General features: G+C 38.5%; 1 protein-coding gene across 4 annotated transcripts; it reads right to left on the minus strand.

Moving 5' to 3' along the window:
- Positions 1-30: 30 nt before the first annotated feature.
- On the minus strand, positions 31-24,327 carry LOC147845450 (uncharacterized). 4 transcript variants are annotated; one of them, XM_087243683.1, is made up of 4 exons: positions 24,246-24,327; positions 20,968-21,031; positions 18,544-18,608; positions 13,806-17,323 (listed from the first exon to the last, which is right to left on the minus strand). In XM_087243683.1, the coding sequence occupies exon 4, from the start codon at positions 17,316-17,318 to the stop codon at positions 16,059-16,061; it is 1,260 nt and encodes a 419-aa protein (XP_087099809.1). In that variant the 5' UTR covers positions 17,319-17,323; positions 18,544-18,608; positions 20,968-21,031; positions 24,246-24,327; the 3' UTR covers positions 13,806-16,058. The 4 variants fall into 4 exon arrangements, 3 of the variants coding, with proteins under 3 accessions (XP_087099808.1, XP_087099809.1, XP_087099810.1); XR_015480229.1 differs by lacking the exons at positions 18,544-18,608; positions 20,968-21,031; positions 24,246-24,327 and adding exons at positions 31-1,258; positions 2,188-2,361 and having other exon boundaries at positions 16,051-17,353; XM_087243684.1 differs by lacking the exon at positions 18,544-18,608.
- Between the last annotated feature and the right edge of the window lie 1,892 nt (positions 24,328-26,219).

Below are 26,219 nucleotides of genomic sequence, written 5' to 3' on the forward strand. Positions count from 1 at the left end.
AACATAGACGTGATCTTTAAGTGTGACCAGTTGATTGACACCCTTTATTAACCACAGAGCCCCAGTCTGAAGGTACACACCACACATGCACTAACGTACAGAAAGTAACACTTCCTTCTTATTCACTCTTCAAAGTCACAACTTCACATTTTATGCTGCACACATGTTGAACTGGATAGCAAAAACTCTCTGCGGCATTATGAACGCTCAAGCAAAGGAGCCAAACATTCCAGCTGATTACAAACAGTTGTGACTGCATAACACTCACTCACACACACACACACACACACACACACACACACAGAAATAACTTTTCACCTGTAGACTAAACATCTTAGGATGAATTTTTCCCGTAAATCCCTCCCTGCATTTGAGTCCGGCTCGACTTTTTTATGCCCCTGGGGCCGGGCTTCAGGCCAATTTTCACATCACAGCGAGCACGATTTTCACAGTCACCCAAAATGGGGTTCGGCTCCTTTAAGAGACATCCAAAAATGGTCATTTTTTTTTGTCAGCTCTGGAAGTCAGGCAGGTTGAGTGGTTCTGAAAGATTAGTTGGCTTTGGCAGAGATTCTTGGAGCTCAGATGGTGCCATACGTGGCTCTGGAAGGTTTGGCTATGGCGGCAGCAGATCTGCCAGCTCTAGCACCACAGACTCTGACGGTTTTGCTGGAGTGGCTCTGGCTGTGGTTGAGGCTTTGTGAGCGGTTCTGTTGACAGTAACTCTGGAGCAGGTGGCACCGATAGCTCTGATGGTGGCAACTGGCAGTTCAGGCGCTCACATGGTGGCATTTCTACAGCGTTAGCTCTTGCGGTGGTGGTGGTTCTGGTAGCCATGGAGCTCAGGTGATGATGATTCCTGGCAGTTTGGATCAGAAACCATGAGAGGGAGTGACTCAGGACAGGCAGCCATATTGTGAGCTGACTGTAGATTGTCGGCGGCAATCTTGAGAACTGGCATACAGACGATGATCACCATTTGTTAGTGTTGACAGACTGGCAGCGGCCATCTTGGAGACTGGTGAGCTGGCGGCAGATAGCTTAGGAGCTGGTGGATGACTGCTGGTCACTAGGACTGTGGAAATCATGAGCGTTGTGGTGGCATTGCCTGTACTCGCCGGAGCTATGGAGCAGCACGAGAATCTGTGTGTCGAAGTATCGCTGCAGTTGGAGGATCTGAACAGGCTGGAGCAGGGTGGGAATGAGGAGCCAAAGGCCGAATGAGCACCGAGGTCTGTAAATTGCCACAGCGGGCGGGCTGACCTGCACACAACAGTGAAAGACATAGAATTTCACCTTCATTGTCACAACAGAATACTAAGCCATTAATATTCCAGCTGCTATGGACCCAGCAGGACCTTAAGTTTGCCTGCATCAACGTAAATGTTCCTTCAAAGACCACAATGAGGTCGGGCCTGGCAGCAAACTTTAGCTGATAGTCATGACATCATCAACTCATCTACTACAGATTCTACAAATAAAGTATAAACAAATGAACTCTAACTCCCAAATGTAGTTTCCTGGTGGATGTTAAGTCAAGAGCTAAATTCTATTTATATATTAAGAGGACGAATGGATGAACTTTGGGGGACTGTAGTCTCGTACCTACCAGACATCTCCGAGTGCACTGGCAAAGGTGTTTGAAAAAACCAAAGAGCAAAATGGCTGTTGACACTTGTGACATCCCTGCTAAAAAATCCAGCTTAAACCAGCCTAGGCTGGTTGGGTGGTTTTAGCTGGTCGACCAGGCTGGTTATAGAGGGGTTTTGGCCACTTCCAGGCTGGTTTCCAGCCATTTCCAGCCTGGTCTTAGCTGGTCAGGCTGGAAAATGACCAGCTAAATCCAGCAAAAACCAGCTTGACCAGCCTGGTTTAAGTTGGACATAGCTGGTTTTGGCTGGGCTCCCAGCCTGCTAGGCTGGTCAAGCTGGTTTTAGCTGGTCATCTCCCAGCCTGACCAGCTAAAACCAGGCTGGAAATGGCTGGAAACCCCTCTAAAACCAGCCTGGTTGACCAGCTAAAACCAGCCAACCAGCCTAGGATTTTTCAGCAGGGATGCTACAACAGTGATGCAGGCACTGCATACTCAGGATTTACTGAGGACTGAAAAAGCTACATTTGTTCAGAGACATTCAAAAGAGACACTAACAAGAGACTGATGAACTGATCAAAGAGAAAATGCTCCACCAGACCTTTACATCAGCTGAGTCAAAGAAAGCAGCCAGCCCAAGGAGAGAGAGGGGAACACTGTGCCCGGATATGAAGGAATGTCAGGACACCACAGAAAAGACTGCAGCACCAGTTTATGAGCTGGTTGTCTCAGGTTGCGAGGGGGGATAGTCTGACAGTACAAAGCAGCTCCTATAGTCCAAATGAAGTTCAACCATTACAGTAGGAAAATTAAGAACAAGCTACCCATTCTTGTATCAAATCAGACTCCTGTCAATTTGAGAAAAAATATTAATATGCTAATTTTTAAGTAAGAAAAAGTGTTACAAGGAAATTCTTAGGTGAAACTTTAAATTTGTAATGTTGAAATGATAAATTATGATGAATGTTAAAACATTTGGGTTTAAGTTTTAATAGGTTTAATCATAAAAGTCCTTAAACATAGAAGGATAAATTACAATGCAGGGTGGTGACTAAAGAAAACGAGAAAAAGCTTTTGATAAGACAAGAAATAATTGGAGAATAAATAAGAATGTAATTAAGTATTTAGGTTTAAATTAAGCAAAGGAAATATCTTAACATAATCTTATTGTGAATGGCCTAAATCAAGATTGGATGTTGAAAACTGGAAAGAGATTTAAATCTAGAAAAATGAGTTATAGTTAAAGAGAAGATTGAAATAACCATTTTAATGAATTCATAGGACATGATAAGGTCAGAAAGTAACAGTTCTAAATTACTAAAAGAAAAATAGAAAGAGAAAAGTATTTAAGAAAACGATACTGTTTCACATGAAAACATATGTGAAAAATAATTAGAAGAAAATATGAAGGAATAATAGTTCAAACAGAGCAAAAAGAAAATCTACAAAACATACAGTAAGTTTTAGTCAGCTGATAAAAATATGCATTAAAATTGTATGAACAACTGGTTTGAGGGGAATGCCTTAGGAAATAATTATGAGCCAAAAGAAAATAACTCAAAGACAAAAAAGGAATTAATATATAGATCAGAAAATTAATTAGTAAAAGAAAGAAGTGTCAAATTCCAACTAAATGATTGTCATTACAGGACTGAGATGCAGATGAAATCAGCCAGCACAGTGAGGGTTAAGATTAAATCAGATGAAGATCTGCCCAGAAAGAAAAACACTAGGGGCTCTATTTTGACGGTCCATGCGCAGATCGCAAAACGCAGGGCGCAAACGCTTTCAGGGAGTGTCAGAACGCATTTTTGCTAATTTAAGGATGGGAAAATTCGCTTTGCGCCGTGGTGCATGGTCTAAAAGGGTTGAGTTTATTTTCTTAATGAGTTATAGGTGTGTTTTAAGAATAAACCAATTACAGTCTCATCTCCCATTCCCTTTAAGAGCCAGCTGCGTCACGCCAAGAGCGCATTCGCTATTTACAGGACACAAAGTAAGTCTAAGTCGAAAAAATGAGCATTTCACAAGCAAACAGTTAAGACTTTTTTAACAGAAAACTGTTAAACAGAGCATCTACTGCGTGAGAATGAGAGATAATGGATCTACTTTCACTTTCGCTCTTGGATAGGGAAACCTTTACACACAGACATCAATTAGTCTATAAATAAATACTTTTGTTTGTTAAGCGCAAATATTCGTTTCAAAATTATTTCTAAATTCAGTTCTAATTTCCAGCAAACGAATAAATGAACAATAATAACAAAGTGTGCTCAAAAAGCAGTGATTTTTCATATTTATGTAGGCTAGAAAATAATATGTTTTGTAATATTTTAATCCTTTACATTTATATTCTATATCTATTCTTATTATATCCTATATATATATATATATATCCTTAATATTTAAATGTTTTCATATGTAAAGATATTTGCCTATTGCTCTCTTGTGCGTATTAAGCAGTGTGTAAGCGAGGCGCAACTCTGCGCTGGAGTTTAGACCGGGTTAGTTTTGGTCTAATGAAAAATCTATTATAGTTTCTCAAAATAGCAACGCGCCAGCAGTGCGCCTCAGAACGCCTTCATTTTTAGACCAGAATGCCTATGGGCGCACATATGAGCGCTAATGCATTTGCTATTTAAACAGCGTAGCGCAACACCTCAAAACGACTCTTGCGCCAAGCTGAAACTACCAAAAGACTACTGCGCCACGTCTTGCGCCACACTGCGCCGGGTGTATGATAGGGCCCTAGATGCTGAAATAGGTATAAAACTCTATCGAAAAGTGTAAAAATAGGAGCATTAATAGAAACATTTAGATACTGTAATATGCAATCTGTCCTAGACATTTCTATTTAAATTGAACTTTATATAGTAGTAATAAATGACTAATAATATTTAAATGGAATTTAGAGGCAATAATTACATATGAAGATAAGACAAAAATTGTGTTTAGGTTATGATTTAAGAGTACACTGTTAACCCTTACTGTAGATTATGCAGTAAATAACTGTAAAATAGCCAGTGTTTTGCTGTAGTACAAGGAAACAGTATTTTATTGTAAAAGAAGAAGGATTTGTATGAAATTTTGTAGTGCAAAGAATAAATCACAGTAATTTACTTTATGTACCCATTACAGATAGTTACTGTGATAATAAATGGTAAATTACTGCTCAACCATTATTACCCCATGTACTCTGATGCTTTATGTTGCTATATATATATATACAGTTCAGTTTTGGTATGTGTATGGTCAGTATTGAGGAGAAAGTGAGACAATGCATTGATGATAGGTTAAATTTCTCTGCAGCCATCTCTGTGTTTTCTTTGATTCCTTTTATGTTTTTAACATTGAGTATCAGGAGTCAACCAATGTCAATGTCACAGAGCTAATTAAAAGGTAAAGATATTGACGAGATGCATTTAAAGGCAAAAATATTCACACAGAGCAACCAAATTATCACAATCATTTTTATAACTATAATATAAGTAAAGTAATATTTACTTTTCTATAATTAATCTAATTTGCCTAGTTTAGCCTATAGTTAAGCTTTTAAATTGCACTTTAAGCTGAATATTAGTATTTTGCTAAATAACTAGTAAAAATGTGTTATTTAAAAAATATCTTAAACAGCACGTACATACATTTTCGCAGAGACTCAATTAATTTGTTTGGAAAACTTCAAATGAAGTAGGTAAAAATGGCATTAACAGTATAGTATAAAGACTTTCCTAAATAAATGTATAAATCAGGTTATTTGTTTTTTTATTATTATTATTACTACAGGTTTGGAACAACATGAGGATCAGATTATTTATTTATTTATTTATTTTTTTGCTTTGGATGAAGTTTTTACATTTTTATTGTTTTTATTCAATGATATGTGCATGATTGTGATAAATGTAGGCAATTCCTTTGAAAATATGCTATGCACCAGAGATGTCAAACTACTAGAGGGCCGCAGCCCAGCAGAATTTAGTTCCAGCCCTGCTTTAACACACTACCTTTAGATTTAGATTGATCAGGTGTGTTTAATTAGTATAACTGCACTGTTACTCTGTAGATTGTGCAGTAAATAACTGTAAAATAGCCAGTGTTTTGCTGTAATAAAAGAAAACATTTATTATTTATTAACACATATTATTTTACTGTAAAAGGAGTAGACTTTGTATGAAATTGTGTAGTGCAAAGAATAAATTACAGTAATTTACTTTATGTACTCATTACAGATAGTAACTGACAATAAATAGCAAATTACTGTTCAACCATTACTGTCCCATCTTCTCTGATGGTTTATGTTGCCATTTATAGAGACGTGCATTTTAAAGGCAGAAAATAATGATTTAGGCATCACCACACACTCCCACAGGCTGTCTGTCTTATTCTAAACACAAAGGTGTTAGAAAGAGTTTTCAGAAAATGCTGGCCCTTTAAGGGAGTCAGGTGTTTGATTTGTTTACTGCTGAGTATGCTCTATTCTCTGTCCATCAATTCAGATGTTGAGTCTGATATGTTTTAGGCTTTAAATAAGAATCTACAATGAGTAAGTAAAATGTGTTCAAATGTTTTTGAGGGTTTCTAAAATAAGGCTGTTTTAAGTTATATTGTTGTTATCTTGAACTGTGTACTTGAAAGCTACATTGTTAGCTAGTTCGCCTCTCCTCATATAACTTCTTACATTACTTTTGTTTAAGTATTTATTGGATATTGCATACTGCCATAATGTACAGATGCCAACAGTTGTGTGTATCTTTCTGGCAACTAAGCCAAAATTAAATTCCTTCATCTCAGTAAGGTAACATGTGCACATCATCACAGGGAATCACAAAAACATGATACACATAGCCATCCACACACAAAAGCTCCACTGTCCGGTCTCAGGTTGTGAGTTTGTTGCCAAGTATTTTTCAGAGCAGTGTTTCCACCTATGCATTTATATTAGAAACAATAAAAAGTTTGTTGTCATGAGAGAATTATAACAATAAAAGATTGGATCCTTTGGTTTTTCGGTGTTGACAACTTTATTTTTATTTTTTATAATTATTTTAAACTTTTTATTGAGATTTGACACAGTTTTTAATTATTTAAAACTTTAAAATTTAAAATAATTATGTTGTGTTTTTTCTGTTCATTTTCTGATCCACCTTCCTGCAGATTTCAGTTGCTATCCATATCAAACACACCTGAACCAATTAATTAGGACCTGAACACCACTTGAAAATTACAGGCAGGTGTGTTTGATATGGGTAGCAACTGAAATCTGCAGGAAGGTAGATATCCAGGAACAGGATTGAGCACCCCTGCTGTATACCATGGGGGTCAAACTCCAAGTTCCTGGAGAACTGCAGAGCAGCAGAGTTTAGTACCCACCCTGCTTCAACATTACCTGTAGATTTCTAACAAGCCTTAATTAGTTTGATCAGGTGTGTTTAATTAGAGTTACAGCTTAAAGTCCCGGTCACACTGCACTTTTCTCCCTATAGACTTCCATTCATACGCATGTGAGTACTGCAGACCTGGAATGATAGCTCATGCGACAAATTTCATAATTCGCAGCATTGGAAAGATCAAGCTTGGAGAACGCTGACATGCGAAATCACATCATGTGATTGCTTAATACCAATAAAAGATCAAAACATGACCTCTCTGGCTTGCTTTTTCAATCTGTAATTATTTTGTTTAATTCCACTACTCGCTTTGTTTAATTCCACTTCGCAGTGCAGTATGACAGAATTTTGCTTCCTCAAATGTTAGTGTGACTGCAGCCTTACTGTGCAGACCTGTAATGTGCAAGACAATATTTATATCTGCTGATTTCTTAATTTTGTTATACTTTTTCTGTTATTCATTTGTTTGGTGCCAAAACAATAAAATAAATTTGTCTGAAAAATGTTATGCCTTCTATTTTTAAGTAACAGCTAAGAATACTGATTAATTTTAGTAACACTACAATAACTATATATGACATACTATTAATGTGTATGCAGTATAATGCTGTGATTTATAACACTACAATACAGTAATTAACTGTGCACAGTTTCCAGTTAGTTACCACTGCTGCTCTATTACAGTAATTAACTGGTGACACCGTTGCCAGCTACTCACTGTATCGGTTCAGTTACAGTAAATAACTGGCAACACTGTTGCCAATTACTTACTCTAACCAAACTTTTGCAGTGAGTGGCTGGCAACAGTGTTGCCAGTATTCTACTGTAAAAAAAAAACCGGTAAGGTCTAACAGTGTAATCAATAAGAAGAGATTTTCCAGCTGAAGTTCATACTGTATGTGAAGATATGTTCTTTTGGATGGTAAATATTTCAAGTGGTTTGGTTTCTATTAAGCTTATTTAGGTAACTACCAGAGGAGGGGAGAAACTTGTTTGTACTTGTGTAGCTTAAAGGAGCCATGTGAGAGAGCAGTGATACAAGGTCCAATTGGCCTAGGTAGAGAGCTCAGGAGGAAGGGACCATATCTGGATGAGGGCTAATCCAACAGCTGCCAAAGCGGATGCCATTAATGGGGTGGAAATGCCTCAAATGAGCCAAAGAAAACAACTCCAGCTAGGGGGAAGCCGGCTGGAAACAAGGTCGGGCCTGGCAGCAAACTTTAGCTGATAGTCATGACATCATCAACTCATCTACTACAGATTCTACAAATAAAGCATAAACAAATGAACTCTAACTCCCAAATGTAGTTTCCTGGTGGATGTTAAGTCAAGAGCTAAATTCTATATATATTAATTAAGAGGACGAATGGATGAACTTTGGGGGACTGTAGTCTCGTACCTACCAGACATCTCCGAGTGCACTGGCAAAGGTGTTTGAAAAACACAAAGAGCAAAATGGCTGTTGACACTTGTGACATCCCTGCTAAAAAATCCAGCTTAAACCAGCCTAGGCTGGCTGGAAGGTTTTAGCTGGTAGACCAGGCTGGTTTTAAAGGGGTTTTGGCCACTTCCAGGCTGGTTTCCAGCCATTTCCAGCCTGGTCTTAGCTGGCCAGGCTGGAAAATGACCAGCTAAATCCAGCAAAAACCAGCTTGACCAGCCTGGTTTAAGCTGGACATAGCTGGTTTTGGCTGGGCTCCGAGCCTGCTAGGCTGGTCAAGCTGGTTTTAGCTGGTCATCTCCCAGCCTGACCAGCTAAAACCAGGCTGGAAATGGCTGGAAACCAGCCTGGAAGTGGCCAAAACCCCTCTAAAACCAGCCTGGTTGACCAGCTAAAACCAGTCAACCAGCCTAGGCTGGTTTAAGCTGGATTTTTCAGCAGGGATGCTACAACAGTGATGCAGGCACTGCATACTCAGGATTTACTGAGGACTGAAAAAGCTACATTTGTTCAGAGACATTCAAAAGAGACACTACCAAGAGACTGATGAACTGATCAAAGAGAAAATACGCTCCACCAGACCTTTACATCAGCTGAGTCAAAGAAAGCAGCCAGCCCAAGGAGAGAGGGGGGAACACTGTGCCCGGATATGAAGGAATGTCAGGACACCACAGAAAAGACTGCAGCACCAGTTTATGAGCTGGTTGTCTCAGGTTGCGAGGGGGGATAGTCTGACAGTACAAAGCAGCTCCTATAGTCCAAATGAAGTTCAACCATTACAGTAGGAAAATTAAGAACAAGCTACCCATTCTTGTATCAAATCAGACTCCTGTCAATTTGAGAAAAAATATTAACATGCTAATTTTTAAGTAAGAAAAAGTGTTATAAGGAAATTCTAAGGTGAAACTTTAAATTTGTAATGTTGAAATGATGAATTATGATGAATGTTAAAACATTTGGGTTTAAGTTTTAATAGGTTTAATCATAAAAGTCCTTAAACATAGAAGGATAAATTACAATGCAGGGTGGTGACTAAAGAAAACGAGAAAAAGAGAAAAAGCTTTTGATAAGACAAGAAATAATTGGAGAATAAATAAGAATGGACTTAAGTATTTAAGTTAAAATTAAGTAAAGGAAATATCTTAACATAATCTTATTGTGAATGGCCTAAATCAAGATTGGATGTTGAAAACTGGAAAGAGATTCAAATCTAGAAAAATGAGTTATAGTTAAAGGGAAGATTGAAATAACCATTTTAATGAATTCATAGGACATGATAAGGTCAGAAAGTAACAGTTCTAAATTACTAAAAGAAAACTCGAAAGAGAAAAGTATTTAAGAAAACGATACTGTTTCACATGAAAACATATGTGAAAAATAATTAGAAGAAAATATGAAGGAATAATAGTTCAAACAGAGCAAAAAGAAATCTACAAAACATACAGTAAGTTTTAGTCAGCTGATAAAAATATGCATCAAAATTGTATGAACAACTGGTTTGAGGGGAATGCCTAAGGAAATAATTATGAGCCAAAAGAAAATAACTCAAAGACAAAAAAGGAATTAATATATAGATCAGAAAATTAATTAGTAAAAGAAAGAAGTGTCAAATTCCAACTAAATGATTGTCATTACAGGACTGAGATGCAGATGAAATCAGCCAGCACAGTGAGGGTTAAGATTAAATCAGATGAAGATCTGCCCAGAAAGAAAAACACTAGGGGCTCTATTTTGACGGTCCACGCGCAGATCGCAAAACGCAGGGCGCAAACGCTTTCAGGGCGTGTCAGAACGCATTTTTGCTAATTTAAGGACGGGAAAATCCGCTTTGCGCCGTGGTGCATGGTCTAAAAGAGTTGAGTTTATTTTCTTAATGAGTTATAGGTGTGTTTTAAGAATAAACCAATTACAGTCTCATCTCCCATTCCCTTTAAGAGCCAGCTGCGTCACGCCAAGAGCGCATTCGCTATTTACAGGACACAAAGTAAGTCTAAGTGGAAAAAATGAGCATTTCACAAGCAAACAGTTAACAGTTTATTAACAGAAAACTGTTAAACAGAGCATCTACTGCGTGAGAATGAGAGATAATGGATCTACTTTCACTTTCGCTCTTGGATAGGGAAACCTTTACGCACAGACATCAACTAGCCTATAAATAAATACTTTTGTTTGTTAAGCGCAAATATTCGTTTCAAAATTATTTCTAAATTCAGTTCTAATTTCCAGCAAACGAATAAATGAACAATAATAACAAAGTGTGCTCAAAAAGCAGTGATTTTTCATATTTATGTAGGCTAGAAAATAATATGTTTTGTAATATTTTAATCCTTTACATTTATATCCTATATCTATTCTTATTATATCCTATATATATATATCCTTAATATTTAAATGTTTTCATATGTAAAGATATTTGCCTATTGCTCTCTTGTGTGTATTAAGCAGTGTGTAAGCGAGGCGCAACTCTGCGCGGGAGTTTAGGCCGGGTTAGTTTTGGTCTAATGAAAAATCTATTTTAGTTTCTCAAAATAGCAACGCGCCAGCAGTCCGCCTCAGAACGCCTCCCTTTTTAGAGCAGAACGCCTATGGGCGCACATATGAGCGCTAATGCATTTGCTATTTAAACAGCGTAGCGCAACGCCTCAAAACGACTCTTGCGCCAAGCTGAAACTAGCAAAAGACTACTGCGCCTCGCCTTGTGCCACACTGCGCCGGGTGTATGATAGGGCACTAGATGCTGAAATAGGTATAAAACTCTATTGAAAATTGTAAAAATAGGAGCATTAATAGAAACATTTAGATATGCAATCTGTACTAGACATTTCTATTTAAATTGAACTTTAAAGTAGTAATAAATGACTAATAATATTTAAATGGAATTTAAAGGCAATAATTACATAAGAAGACAAGACAAAAATTGTGTTTAGGTTATGATTTAAGAGTAATCAATAAGAAGAGATTTTCCAGCTGAAGTTCATACTGTATGTGAAGATATGTTCTTTTGGATGGTAAATATTGCAAGGGGTTTGGTTTCTATTAAGCTTATTTAGGTAACTACTAGAGGAGGGGAGACACTTGTTTGTACTTGTGTAGCTTAATGACTAGCATATACTGTATACACCAGAATGCATACGGGTTAAAATTAGGGAGAAGATCATAGTATGGACACAGTCACAATATGTGGATGATTGAATTATCTGCAGCTTCACAAAGATCAAGTTCAATTAAAAGACTTGAGTAGAGACCATTGCTCCAAACAGTGAGATATGATGACTGTTTTTAGTGCTGAATGGATAGAGAATTATTCAGTGAAGAAGTACTGTTGAGAAACTATGATGAGTAGATGATTGGAGATGGTACCAGAAGCAGATTATGAAGCAGAGACAGTTATTACATTTGTGACAAAGAAGTACTTCCTAGGATTTGAAATATCAGCAGAAATAAGTTCATAATGGGTTTGGATTCATAAAGTAATTAAAATTAAAGCTAATAAGCGATCAATAAATAAAAACATCTAAAGGAGTATGAAAAATTGTGAATAAAGAAAAAAAGAGAGCAATTGTATAATGCTCAATTACAAGAAATGGCTGAAAGAGATGAAGATGATCCATCAAGGCCGACGCTCAATGAAAGATGTGAAAATAATAAACTTAATGGGATCAATGTTTTAACAAGTGCATTGGTGAGTGATGGCATGGAAACTGACAGAAACAAGCATCTAACACCGCATCGCATGAACTGCTATTGGGTCGACCCTTGCAAGAAACCACATGAAACTTTGCATAAAACTTTGCATATAATCTCACCTATAACCTTGCACATAACTTCTTGATATGGTTTGCAAAGATGTCGAATGCAGTAGGAACTTTTATGAAGAAACAATTAATTGCCATGTGCAAAGCGGTATCTGTGCAGGAAACCAGAAAGCAGCCATGTGAGAGAGCAGTGATACAAGGTCCAATTGGCCTAGGTCAGGGGTCGGCAACCCAAAATGTTGAAAGAGCCATATTGGACCAAAAAAACAAAAACAAATATGTCTGGAGCCGCAAAAAATTAAAAGCCTTATATAAGCCTTATAATGATGGCAACACATGCTGTATGTATTTATATTAGCTATATTAGCCTACTATAAAAATGACTTCGCTGGCTACAAATACATACTGAGCCTTCATGATTAAATGTTCATTTCCCTGCAGTGCATCCTGTAGAGAATGACGCGCCACGTGACTACTCTGTTGTACGATGCCGTCTCAAGTTTAACTTAATTACAGTATATTAATGAATTATGTTTAATGATCAAGTTTAACTTAATTACAATATTAATGCATTATGTTTAATTATCAAGATTAACTTCATTACAATATTAATGCATTATGTTTAATTATCAAGTTTAACTTCATTACAATATTAATGCATTATGTTTAATTATCAAGTTTAACTTCATTACAATATTAATGCATTATGTTTAATTATCAAGTTTAACTTCATTACAATATTATTGCATTATGCTTAATTATCAAGTTTAACTTCATTACAATATTAATGAATTATGTTTAATGATCAAGTTTAACTTCATTACAATATTATTGCATTATGTTTTGCTTTGATGAAATTAAAGAAATGCAATAAAGAAATCAGATTTTTTAATGTTTTTTTTTTTATTTTCAGGATTCCAAAAAACAACATCAAAATTAACGTGCACAACGTGCCCCTTATCTGGGCAACAAGCAGTGCAATAAAACGCAGCCTGCCATTTCCATTTCAAGATCAGCTCGAGTCATTCCTGGGAATGTGCTCAACCAACACAATCTCACGGCAATTCGTAACTTTTTCATTTAGTGGCTAATTCGTATGAATTCGTACGATCTAATTCGTACAATTTAGTACGATTTGCTTTTCCCCCAATGACGGTTGGGGTTAGGGGTTTGCATATCAACGATCGCACCTTGTAAATAATCACCGTTGAGTGAGTGATCGGGATGGGCTTCTTTGAATTCTCTCAGGGAGGGAAGATGAGAAAGCGTGCCCCGCTGTACCTCTTTGGCAAAGACAGCTTGCGCTCCATGGCGCACCACACAGCCGCCGGTTTGTTTACAACAGCTACCTGCCTAGCATCCCGCCCTGCTGATAGAAACGTGTGTCGCAGGCTATGACGCAAATCTTCGTTGACCGAAATGTTGAAATTAAATATTCTACACACTTTTACAGCATTGGAAAACGTTAAGATTGTTTGTCCTCCTATAGAAACCATATTAAAACAAAAAATATATTTTCCTCCCTCATCGTTTTCCATTTTCAAACATTTTTTGAAAAAGTTCCAGGGAGCCACTAGGGCAGCGCTAAAGAGCCGCATGCGGCTCTAGAGCCGCGGGTTGCCGACCCCTGGTTTAGAACAAGGGTCCCATATAATTTTTGCATGATTTAGAGTTTTAAAAAAAATGTCCTCTTCTGTGTTTCTTGATCGCTGGATTCAGGCGATATTTGCTAAAAACGTCAAGCTGTCTGTCACGAGTTAAGTTACTATTAGACGCCAAATGCACAAATCCCGTTTGAGACTCACCGTTACCAACACAGATCAGATGCGAATCATAACTTTCTCCACCGGCCGCTCTCACTGTAGATTCAAACAGCGCCATGCTAGAGTCAAAACCCAGTCCTTCCTCAGCAAAAGATGACAAAACTCCGCCATCTGTCACACTCAACAGCGCTGCCGCAGAGCTCAACCCGCCGACTGCAACATCCTTCGTCCGCCCGAGGCACTCCGGCCCTCCCTCACTCCCGCCAGCAATCACACACAATGTAACTACGTCTGATCCGCCAGCCATGAGAAATCCATCATCCACCCGGTGAGTCCCGGGTCCAGGGTTCGGTTGAATGTCCCCGGCCATCAGTAGACTCTGTTTAGGCGGCATAGTTTATTACTTTTTCTTAAGTATGTGCGACCTTTTTGAGGCAAAACGGATTGGCCATTTTTTAAAATTGTTCCATAGATGGTATGTTGGCTCCATATATTGGTGAAGGTAGCGTTTTGACCACGTTGATCTTTATAGCTGTTTTGATTTGAATAATATCTGCGCAAGGAAAGTAGGATTAAAATAAGGGTATAACACAGTGCTGTCATTCTTTGGACAACACCTCACAATGTGATCCGCTGGTGCCCGTTTCTTTTACTTATACCAATGTTGAAAATGCGACTGTTAATTGAGAAAACAGGCTTAGTAATATTGTTTACAGTCCCAGCTGCACACGTCCCTACTTGCTGCTTGTCCGCCATCTTCATCCGGAGCACGATATAGCTAAGTGAAAGCGCGTCTGTAAGAAAGAAATTAGTGCCAAATTCGGGGGAGCTGGATGTCTGAAACACACAAATACATTGGCCCAGCTTGGACAGAAGAAAGTGTCTGTATGCCTGAGATATTCAATATTACAATGGCTCATCTCTTAGACTCAGTTGTTTACATGACGCTGGTGTAAGTCTAATGATCCGCCATTACGGGAAGCGCCACCTGGTGGCGGCTGGGTGTACTGTAGCTAAAGCGGTTATCTGCTGCAGTCGGTGTTGAAAACTGATTAATTAAATCAGATCTTTTGTAAATTTAGGTAAATATCTTGGCGCCTGAGTATGTATCGCGGTCAGAAATAACACTATAAATAGGCATATATTTTGTCCCACCACTAATCCACAACTTAACAAACTAAAACGAAAGTCACACAATAATTTCAAGCACTCTTGGGGCCGCCCCCTGTTGGCCACGGGGCCCTAAGCAGGCCCAGAAAATAGCCTGATTGCAGTAAAGTCAGAGAAGATAGACTCTAGAGGAGGAGAGGAGCAGAACAGGAAAAGACAGACTAGGAAAAGAAAGGGCAGGACAAGAGACAGAGCCCGAGTTTTCCACCTATTTTGTATCTTTCTTGACCATGTGACTAAAGCCCAAATACTGAGACATTCAAACTGACCAATCAAAATGACCACACCATAAAACCCCCAAAGTCCACACACCAGGCCCTAGTCTTATAAGTATCTGCCTTTGTAGTCAGTATGGACCTTCTTGAGTCAAAAAGACATGTTTTGTCATATAAACAAATGCATATGATAATTTAGCCTCTTACACGTGCAATAAAACAAACTATACTTTTTTCACAAGGGCATTTAGTGTTGAAAGAGTCAGCTTTATGATCCAAAGGTTGCAGGTTCGAAACCCTACAATGCAAGAAATTGTTGAGGATGTGTGTGTCCATTTCTGTGTGTACAGTTGTTTACGTTAAATGCAGTAGCCAAATTCTGAGCATGAGCAAACTAGTTACTTACTACTGATTTATTCACAATTATTACAGAAATATACCACTAGTATACTCACGAGTTCACTGGCAGTACAAAGGAAAAATCTCATTGTAGACTACTACTACTGTTACACTTATAGTACACGGAACACATTCGTTTATATCCTAAAAATGAGCCAATTTCTCTCAGCACAAGTACACTATTAGTGTAGGTGTTAACACAAGATGTATGATTAAACTATACGTTTACATTACTTAAGAACACTTAATAGAATTACCTCAAAGTATACTTCTTTTTTTGTAATGTCATTCCATCAGCTGAGAACATTAAAGCTGAAAGTCCAATTTACGGATCGGATTATTTCAAAACATCAATAAAAATGCGAGCTCGCATTCTGAGGCTCTCCAGAAAGGCTCTGCGAATGTAACGGGCTGGGACTCCCTGAGGCACGAGGACCTGAGACACGGTGGTGCCCTTATCAGTCCTCCGTTGCTGATTCAATCGAACCTGCAGGTTGTAGTATCGATGATTGTTGAGGTTTACGGGACTCTGCATATCAATATGGACAGCGGGAGCATATATCAGATCAGAGCGAGCCTCGTCCACCAGATACCCATTGTCCCAGTGACTGATTAAGTTTTCCACCTCGTGTCTCAATTCACTACCATCAGTGATGTCACTGGAAGCTGGCTCAGCAGAAAAGGTGGTTATTATCTTGTTGTCTTTGTCCACCCTTGTGCATGTCAAAACTTCCATGAGGTTGCTTTCAGGGGTTCTCCTGCTGAGATGTGTATCAGTGACGTAGGAGCACTCTGCTGGTTTAACAGGCCCACAGTAATCATATTCTGTGTCTGAGGTCCAGCACCAGTGGTAACTTTTGTCATGCAAGTCACAGGAGTGATCTGAATGACAGGGCTTGCCTTTATAGGTTACATCCACCTCTGGAGAGCAGTAGTCCCAGCCAGTAAAATCTATAGCAGTATGGCACCAGTAGTAATCTTTACTCTCATAATACTGACATTCATCAATGCACACCTTATTTTCATAAGTCCAGTGGTGGAACATCTTTGGCTCCACGAGCCCACAGTAACCCCAGCCACCCTCCACTGCACACCACTTGTACTTGTTATTGTGCTTTCCACATGGGCTGTCTTCTTTACATGGCCTGTTCATGTAATCTGTGTTTTCAGCAGGTGAACAGTAATCCAATACCTGTTCAACCGTACACTGATAGTAGCTTTCAAGTCTTTGTTTACAGTTGTCGGAACATAGCGCACCTGTTTGAGACCCATAATAGTTCTTGTCAGCACTTACCAGCCCACAGTATCCCCACTGGAATGCAAAACCAATAATATAGCACCAATAGTAGTCATATCCTCGCTTCTTGCACCTATGGACAGCACCACACTGCCTGCCCCGGTAGTCTGTGTTTTCTTTAGGTGAACAGTACATTGTCTGGGACTGTCCATCTTTATCGATAGTCTTGCACTTGTACTCGCCCCAATAGTCCTTGCAGTCTTCAATACAACGTGTTCCTTGATGAGTCCAGAAGGTTTGCCCAGCACTCGATGAACAGAAGACGAGGAGCAAAACAAGGGGAGTGTTCAGATGCTTCATTCTTTCTGTAAAGAGGAGAATGAAGTGAATAGAGGCAACATGCTGTGATAACTTTATTCAGGCTCTTTTACCTGTGGTGAGTAGCACATATATACAGGGTACAAACTACGGGGGAGCTGGGCTCCCCTAAATTTACATTTAGTCATTTAGCAGATGCTTTTATCCAAAGCGACTTACAAATGAGGACAAGGAAGCAATTTACACAACTATAAGAGCAACAATGAATAAGTGCTATAGGAAAGTATTACTTATTTAAATTTTTTTTTTTTGAGTACAGTTAGTGGTATATCCAGAGAGGGAATTGCAGATTAGGAAGTGAAGTGGAGACTAAATAGTTGAGTTTTTAGTCTCTTTACACGCCTGAAACTTGCCTACAGCACTTATTCATTGTTGCTCTTATAGTTGTGTAAATTGCTTCCTTGTCCTCATTTGTAAGTCGCTTTGGATAAAAGCGTCTGCTAAAAGACAAAAAGTAAATGTAATGTACTTCAGCCCGGTTCAAGGCAACTGTACATTGTGCGAGTACGCCCTAAGTCTTCGTTGGTGCACTGCTGCATCTTTCCAGTCACCAAAAAACGCTGATTCATTATCACCTTCATTTCTGCAGTGAAGGCATTGTTTAGTAGAGTGTGAGAAGTTATGGCATTTTTGACTAGATTAGTTACAGAAAGAATGCCTTCATGATGAAATGTTTTAGCAACTCCCTGTCAACATATAATTGCAACACATTTTTTTGTTCTTGAAAGATGCATGGTGTCCTCCTTTCTGCTGCCATCCTGTTACTCTTAACTAGGTTAAGATACATCCCAAACACCTTTTAATTTGAACCTTTATAAATTGCACTTAATCTTAAGTCTAGAAATAAAAGTAAAATTAAGTCATTCTTAGAATTTTGACACACTTAAGAGTAAAATTTTACTCTGAGAAGCTTTATACATACGGCCCCTGTTGTTTAAGCTGCTGTTGTTTGTGCACGTAATAATACATTCCTCATATTATATTTTCAAGGGTCAAATAAAGCTACTAATGGGAAAACACGTGTGAACCGAAACTGTCATGGTGTTTTGTTCTGTCGTATTCAAAAGGAGACCAAGTGCAAGGGAATAAATTAACAGTTTATTAAATAAAAGGCAGATAAAAGGTTCAATTCTTCAGGGAGATGCAAAGAGTCACTTAAATGCAAAAAATAGAACAAAGGGAAACAGTTGTATAGAATAGGACAGACCTCAGGCAGGCGAGCAGATGGATAGCCTTCACTCAAGCGCAGAATGTGGGCAGAGCAGAGGTGAGCTAATGCACAGTGGGGCAAACAAATAACAGGTTGAGACAGGACGAGACGAAATCCACAAGTGTCTATGATTTTTAAAATAGGTAAGACCAGTAGCTCAAGCAGCTTACTGACATACAACAATTATCAAGCACAGAACAAGGGAGAAGGGGAGATTAAATAGCCAACAATCAGGGAAGAGGGAGAACAGGTGAGTGAAATAGGAACGGGGCACAGGGGAATTGGTAGAAGGTGTGCAAGTGCACACTAATAGGCAGACACAAGAGGGAGACAGAGGAAACAAAAAACCCTGACAGTTCATTTGGCCTGCTTTGTGATTTTAGTTACAAGTATATAAATATTTGTTTTATAATTGTAAATTTTTTGTTTATACATTGCCGTTTAGGGACAAGGGTCATGTGTGTCTTTTAGGCCCCTGTGGCAAGGGACTCTCAACAACAAAGGCTGCACTTACACTGCATGGTTCAAGTGATTACATTTTTCTACCATGTTGCACAGATCGGATATGGCCCATGTACATGTAAGTAGAAAGAAATCACATGGAATCCGATTTACTCAAATTAAATTCAGGTCTTGTTCATATGTGGAAGTTTTATCCGATAGATAAAATTGGGTAGATCAGAATTTTACCTGTCAATACCCAAGAGCCAGTTTCTGTGCCCGATGATCGGGTTGTCTTGGTCCTAACCTTCGACCACAACCCATTCCACAATGCACCAGCCACTTACAACTCCCCTTGTAGATAGTGGACCCGCAGGAGGATGGTCCGCAGGAGGATCACAAAGGGTTTTTAAATTGCCATTAGTCTGACCTGTCACCATAGACCCTTTTGCCTTGGGAGACCCTACCAGAGGCATTAGCCCCCGACAACATAGCTCTTAGGATCATTCAGGCACTCGAACCCCTGCACCATGATAAGGTGGCGGTCCATGGAGGGTGCTATGGGAGTATGGGGTCAGAGGCTCTTTGTTAAGGGCTGTCTCGTCCCTGTATGAACACAGCAGGAGTTTGGTTAACATTGCCGGCAGTAAGTCAGACTTGTTTCCAGTGCTTGTTGGCCCAGGCAGGGCTGCCCTGTGTCACCAACTCTGTTCAAAATTTTTATAGACAGAATTTCAAAGAGTAGCCTTGGGCTGGAGGGGGTCTGGTTCGGGGACCATAGGATTTAATCTGTTTTTTACAGACAATGTTGTTCTGTTGGCTTCTCGAATATGGACCTTCAGCATGCACTGGGGTGGTTTGCTGCCGAGTGTGATGCGGCTGGGATGAGAATCAGCGCCTTCAATTCCGAGGCCATGCTGCTCCACTGGAAAAAGGGGTTTACCATCTCCAGGTTGGAGAAAAGTCCTTACCCCAGGTGGAGGAGTTCAAGTATCTCAGGGTTTTGTTCAAGAGTGAGGGATGGATGGAGCGTTAGATTGACAGGCGGATTGGTGCAACAGCAGCAATAATGCGGTCGATGTACCGGTCCGTTGTGGTAAAGAAGGAGCTGAGCCAAAAGGCAAAGCTCTTGATTTATCGGTTATTCTACGTTCCTACTCTCACCTATGGTCATGAACTTTGGGTCATGAGCAGAAGGACAAGATCTCGGATACAAGCGGCTGAAATGAGTTTCTATCATAGGGTGGCAGGGTGCACCCTTATAGACAGGATGAGGAGCTCTGACACCCGGGAGGAGTTAAAAGTGTATGTACCCAGGCTTATTTAGAGGGCTGAGATGTTAAGATGTTACAGAGGACTTATTTTATTTCTTTGTTCCAACTTTCAAGTGGTCTATAGTCTACGTTTGTTACGAATAAATTATATTAAAACATATGACAAATGACTCATTCTTGAAAAAATGCATTAGAGCTGTGTGCATGAGCACATTTGAATAATGTCGGGCTGTAAACGAGTTCGGGCTTTATAAAGCTTTCAATCAAAATGTACCTGTCGGACTCGGAACCTATCGGGTATAATTCCCGCTGCTGTACCGTGGGAGCCGGCCAGATTTCTTACGGTGTGGGAGTAAATATCTGAATAAATCGCGGGAGAGATGTGTGTGTGTGTGTGTGTGTGTTTGTGTAAGAGAGAGAGAGAGATGCTGTGCGTCGCTTGGCGCTCTCTCTCTCTCTCTCTCTCTCTTTCTGACCGCGAGCCTAAGGTCGCATAGAAGGTATTCAGTTTCTGAATGGTTTAGGTTCAAGCCAAAACAGTTTGGTGACGCTGTCTGAGCCTTACGTCATAATTTTTTTATTACGCTGGTAATACCGTATACCGGGGTAAAATATGGAGGCGGTTTGACGTTATCAAAATTTGGATACCGCCCAAGCCTAATTCATATATACAGAAAAACTTAAACAGAAACAAATATATACTCACATCAACAGGTTTGTTGAGACCTTTCACATAGACAGGCACATCTGTGGCTCAGGTTTTAGATTTTCTGTTCACACACACACACACACACACACACACACACACACACACACACACACACACACACACACACACACAAACACACACACACAAAAGAACACAGACATTTTATTGAGAACAAAGAAGTTTTGCTGTTATATGCACATCTTTGCATTTGCTCCATACCCAGCTCCTAAAATGTATGAAGGTTATGCATTTCATAGGTTATAAATTGATTTGTCAACAGTGTTCTGAGAAAATTTCTCAGTCTCAGGTTGAAAAGGCTTATTATAAGCTTAAAACGCTTAATGTCTAAGAAATAGCCTGCTAGAAGTGATTTTGTTAATAGTTTTTTGACAATAGTGTGTAGATTCATAATCACGCTGCTGCTTCTTCTATATTGTGTAGAATTACAACTAACATCACTGAAATTATTTCCTGAAGTTTAAAGCATGTTCAGAGTCATTCATTCATTTTCTTGTCGGCTTAGTCCCTTTATTAATCTGGGGTCGCCACAGCAGAATGAACCACCAACCTATCCAGCAGGTTTTTTACGCAGCGGATGCCCTTCCAGCCGCAACCCATCTATGGGAAACATCCACAAACACTCATTCACACTCATACACCACAGACAATTTAGTCTACCCAATTCACCTGTACCACATGTCTTTGGACTGTGGGGGAAACCGGAGCACCCGGATGAAAACCCACGCGAACGCTGGAAGAACATGCAAACTCCACACAGAAATGCCAACAGAGCCGAGGATCGAACCAGCGACCTTCTTGCTGTGAGGCAACAGCACTACCTACTGCGCCACTGCTTCGCCCATGGTCAGAGTCATCCTCACATATTGGAATTTTGGAAACATTTAAAAAATATTTTTGTTTCCTAAAGATTTTGAGATGAGCCAATGAGATTAGGTAATGTCACACCACAATAGCAAACTTGCTCATGAGAACAATACTATGGAAGCGTATGAGTAGCGTAATTCAATTCAAAATGTAATATGCAAAATGGCAATGCAATATGTTAAATGGCAATGTATTTCTGTATTTGAATTTGCATTTTCCAAGACATATGAGCAATGTTTGGTGCAGAATGAAAATGTAAATTAAATTACATTGTTTGCATTTCTCATTTCAAACACTGTTTTAATATGTAAATTGTATCCACATTTTAAAGCTTCATAAGTAGCAAAATTAAATTGAAAATGCTATACACAAACTGAATTTGATGTGAATAAAGTACAAGCAGAAACTGTAGCAAATTGATCATTTAAATGTAATTTGTCCTAAATGCATTTACATTCGCGTCTAGGAAACGCAGGATTACATTTTCAGCATAACAGCATGGGATGTGTGTAGCAAAATTCATTTTGAAATGTAATACGCAAAACGATAATGCAATATGTAAATGGCAGTGTATTTCTGTATTTCAGTTAGCATTTTCCAAGACATATGTGCAATGTTTGCTGCAGAATGAAAATGAAAATGAAAAAAACATAATGCATTTTCATTTAACACATCGCGACGAATGAAAGCCGATTTGAAATTGAAAATGCATTCTGGCCTGGCCACGCCCACAGACGGCCCCATTGCTGCTAGGCGGGTTTTAGGTTATGTCGTCACAGCTGCAGCGAGGACTATTTGGGACATTTGGCAGCATAAACATGGCGAAGTCTGTTCCTCAGCGGCTTCGTGAAACTGCACGAGCCCTCGAGCGTGAACTGGGAAATACTTTAGAAAACCAATCACCTCCTAGCTCAGTAAACTTGGCTTAAGGTTTGATATTTGCGCACGCAGTTTTAAGGATCATCTGCGATTTACATCAACAGAAACAAAACGCACAGTAACGCAAAGCAGAAAAAAAATTCTAGAAGATTCCAATAAATTGTTAGAGGCCAGACTGATTTAATACAGGTAGCAAAGCTACTATACCTCTAACTATATGGTACATACAATGCAGAAATAGGCAATAGCGCTTGTCATAAGCATACAGTACACATCAGCTAAAGCCCCTTTAGGTTCTGTCGATGTAATTTGCAGATGATCCCAAAAACTGCGTGCGCAAATATCAAACCTTAAGCCAAGTTTACTGAGCTAGGAGGTGATTGGTTTTCCCAATTCCCAGTATTTCCCAGTTCACGCTCGAGGGCTCGTGCAGCTTCACAAAGCCGCTGAGGAACAGACTTCGCCATGTTTATGCTGCCAAATGTCCCAAATAGTCCTCGCTGCAGCTGTGACGACATAACCTAAAACCCGCCTAGCAGCAATGGGGCCGTCTGTGGGCGTGGCCAGGCCAGAATGCATTTTCAATTTCAAATCGGCTTTCATTCGTCGCGATGTGTTAAATGAAAATGCATTATGTTTTTTTCATTTTCATTTTCATTCTGCAGCAAACATTGCACATATGTCTTGGAAAATGCTAACTGAAATACAGAAATACACTGCCATTTACATATTGCATTATCGTTTTGCGTATTACATTTCAAAATGAATTTTGCTACACACATCCCATGCTGTTATGCTGAAAATGTAATCCTGCGTTTCCTAGACGCGAATGTAAATGCATTTAGGACAAATAACATTTAAATGATCAATTTGCTACAGTTTCTGCTTGTACTTTATTCACATCAAATTCAGTTTGTGTATAGCATTTTCAATTTAATTTTGCTACTTATGAAGCTTTAAAATGTGGATACAATTTACATATTAAAACAGTGTTTGAAATGAGAAATGCAAACAATGTAATTTAATTTACATTTTCATTCTGCACCAAACATTGCTCATATGTCTTGGAAAATGCAAATTCAAATACAGAAATACATTGCCATTTAACATATTGCATTGCCATTTTGCATATTACATTTTGAATTGAATTATGCTACTCATACGCTTCCATACAATACTGCTATAGAACAACAGGTTTTTGTTCTCAAAGGCCACTGTGAATACATCAATAAAGCAAGCTACATAAAGAATTTTACTGAAAGTTTCAAAGCCAAATCAGGTAATGTAATCTAGCATGCCCAGATTACCTTTATATTCTGCAAATATACATTCTCAAGCATTTTTTCATCAACATTTCAACATCAACTATTGTTACCCATCATAAACATGTATTCTGTCTAATCAAAACCTCTGCTCTAATGCTTCTGATAAAACCACGATTTCCAGGCTGTCCATAAAACTCTTGCTTAGGCTTAATTAAACTGAACTTGTATTTAAATGTAAAGTCAAACCTGAGGATATCATGAATCCAGACAACAAATGGAGTTTCCTGGTGGATATTAAAGATGTAATGAATGGCATGGAATGTCTGCTACAGCCTATTCGCTTAGGCTTAAATAACAGTGCTCATGTTGATGAGGATGTACTGTATGTGAACCAATCAGAAAAGATCTGGACAGACATCAGCTCTCTGTTTCTAGCAAATCACATGATCTCCAGGAAAATAGCTGGAGAATAAAGGGAATGGAGGGGGCTGGACAAATGTGAAAGACTGAAGAGGTACGTGTTACAAATCTAAATGAGTCTTTTTCTTCTGTTGAACACAAAAGAAGATATTACGAAGACTGTACAGTGAGTGGCTGCTTGGGCTGGGCGATGCAGCAAAAAATAAAAAAATAAATCAACTGTTTCATATCATTAATTTCATATAGATAACTATTTAATATTTTTTAACAATCTATTTAGGAATAATAAGATTTTTTATTTATTTTATTTTATTTTATTTAACAACTTTATTTTAATTTACCAACATAAATAAGGCAAATATATATCAATAAATTTTATATATATATATATATATATATATATATATATATATATATATATATATATATATATATATATATATATATATATATATCGATACTGTAGCAGAGCCCATCCGATTGATGGCCGAAACTTTACTGATGTTTCAAGAAGCTTTATTAACGTTCCTTTTCTTCTGAAATCACTGTAAGAGCTGAGCAAACCAATACAAAAATATACATCAGCATTCTTAGATGTTTTCACAAAATATGTATTTCTAACTAACAGTATGTAATACCACAAACCTTATGCCTTTTCGGGGGGTTGCTGAATAAACTTATAAACAGTCCTTTTTTAGTATGAGCTCTGTTAAATCGTCATGAAACGTCCGCTATGGGGTATATGCCGAAGCATGCTAATAAGACTTTTAATTTGCCAGTAACCTGGGTTAAGCGCTTCCGGCAAATTAAATGCCAATTCAAAATCAGGTGCGTTTAAGGTCCGTTTTCTTTAAAAATCTGCGATCTCCACTACTTGTGTGATATCCGATTTAAAGTGGGTCTCAGATTGTACAAGAAGCACTGCATTAAATTACATTTCCCCCACCATGTCTTTATTATATGAGCATTTACTTTACCCCAGTATATTCAATGGAGCTTCTGCGTTAGCCTGCCGATTCTGACGGGCGCGTGCAAGTAAACGGCATTTTTGTCTCGTTTTACGCTTGAGCAACCAAATAAATGCTAAAGTTTATTTAACTGAATGTATTTTAATGACATTACAACATCGATGCTGTATAAGGAACCTTATTAAATGGAAAAAAGTTCACAAAAACAGGTCACCGGAAGTGCATCAGCATGGGAACAGCACTAGCTCGGCATATACCCTATTCATACTGCTCTCTTCATTTCTTTTTAGCTCTGAAAAACGGATTTCTTGTCAAAATAAAAGTCCCCCATGAACAATAGAAATAAATTGATCTTTAAACATGAAGAAATGTAAGATAACTCTTACTAAAGTCTGTTACACATACTGTTTTATCGGCCCAGCCCTAGTGGCAGCCACTGATTTTCATTGTATTTTTCCAATTTTTCACAGAGAGGTGGTTACTCGTTAGACCAAAATTCTTTCAAATGTATTACGAGTGTGTTATAAAATGTTAAACTTATAATGGTTTAGAGCCACTTGAGGGTGAGTAAACAATGACATTTTCTGTAAACTCTAAAAATTACATATTTTGGTACTGACTATACCCTATACCTTTTTACTAAATCATCAATAGCAGTGATTTGAACATTAAGAGCCCTGTTGCTATTTTCAGACCAGCAAAAGAGTATTTTTCACATTTTGCGCCAGGTTGTTTAAATAGCAAATCCATTTGCACCACTTTGTGGACTCGGGTGTGCTGGCCTGAAAAGGAAGTGTGTTAAGGCGCATTGTTTAAGGAACTGAAATAGACT

Source organism: Danio rerio, chromosome 3 (genome assembly GCF_052040795.2).
Source record: "Danio rerio strain M-AB ecotype USA chromosome 3, GRCz13ab, whole genome shotgun sequence".
In the NCBI taxonomy this organism is placed as follows: Eukaryota; Metazoa; Chordata; class Actinopteri; order Cypriniformes; family Danionidae; genus Danio; species Danio rerio.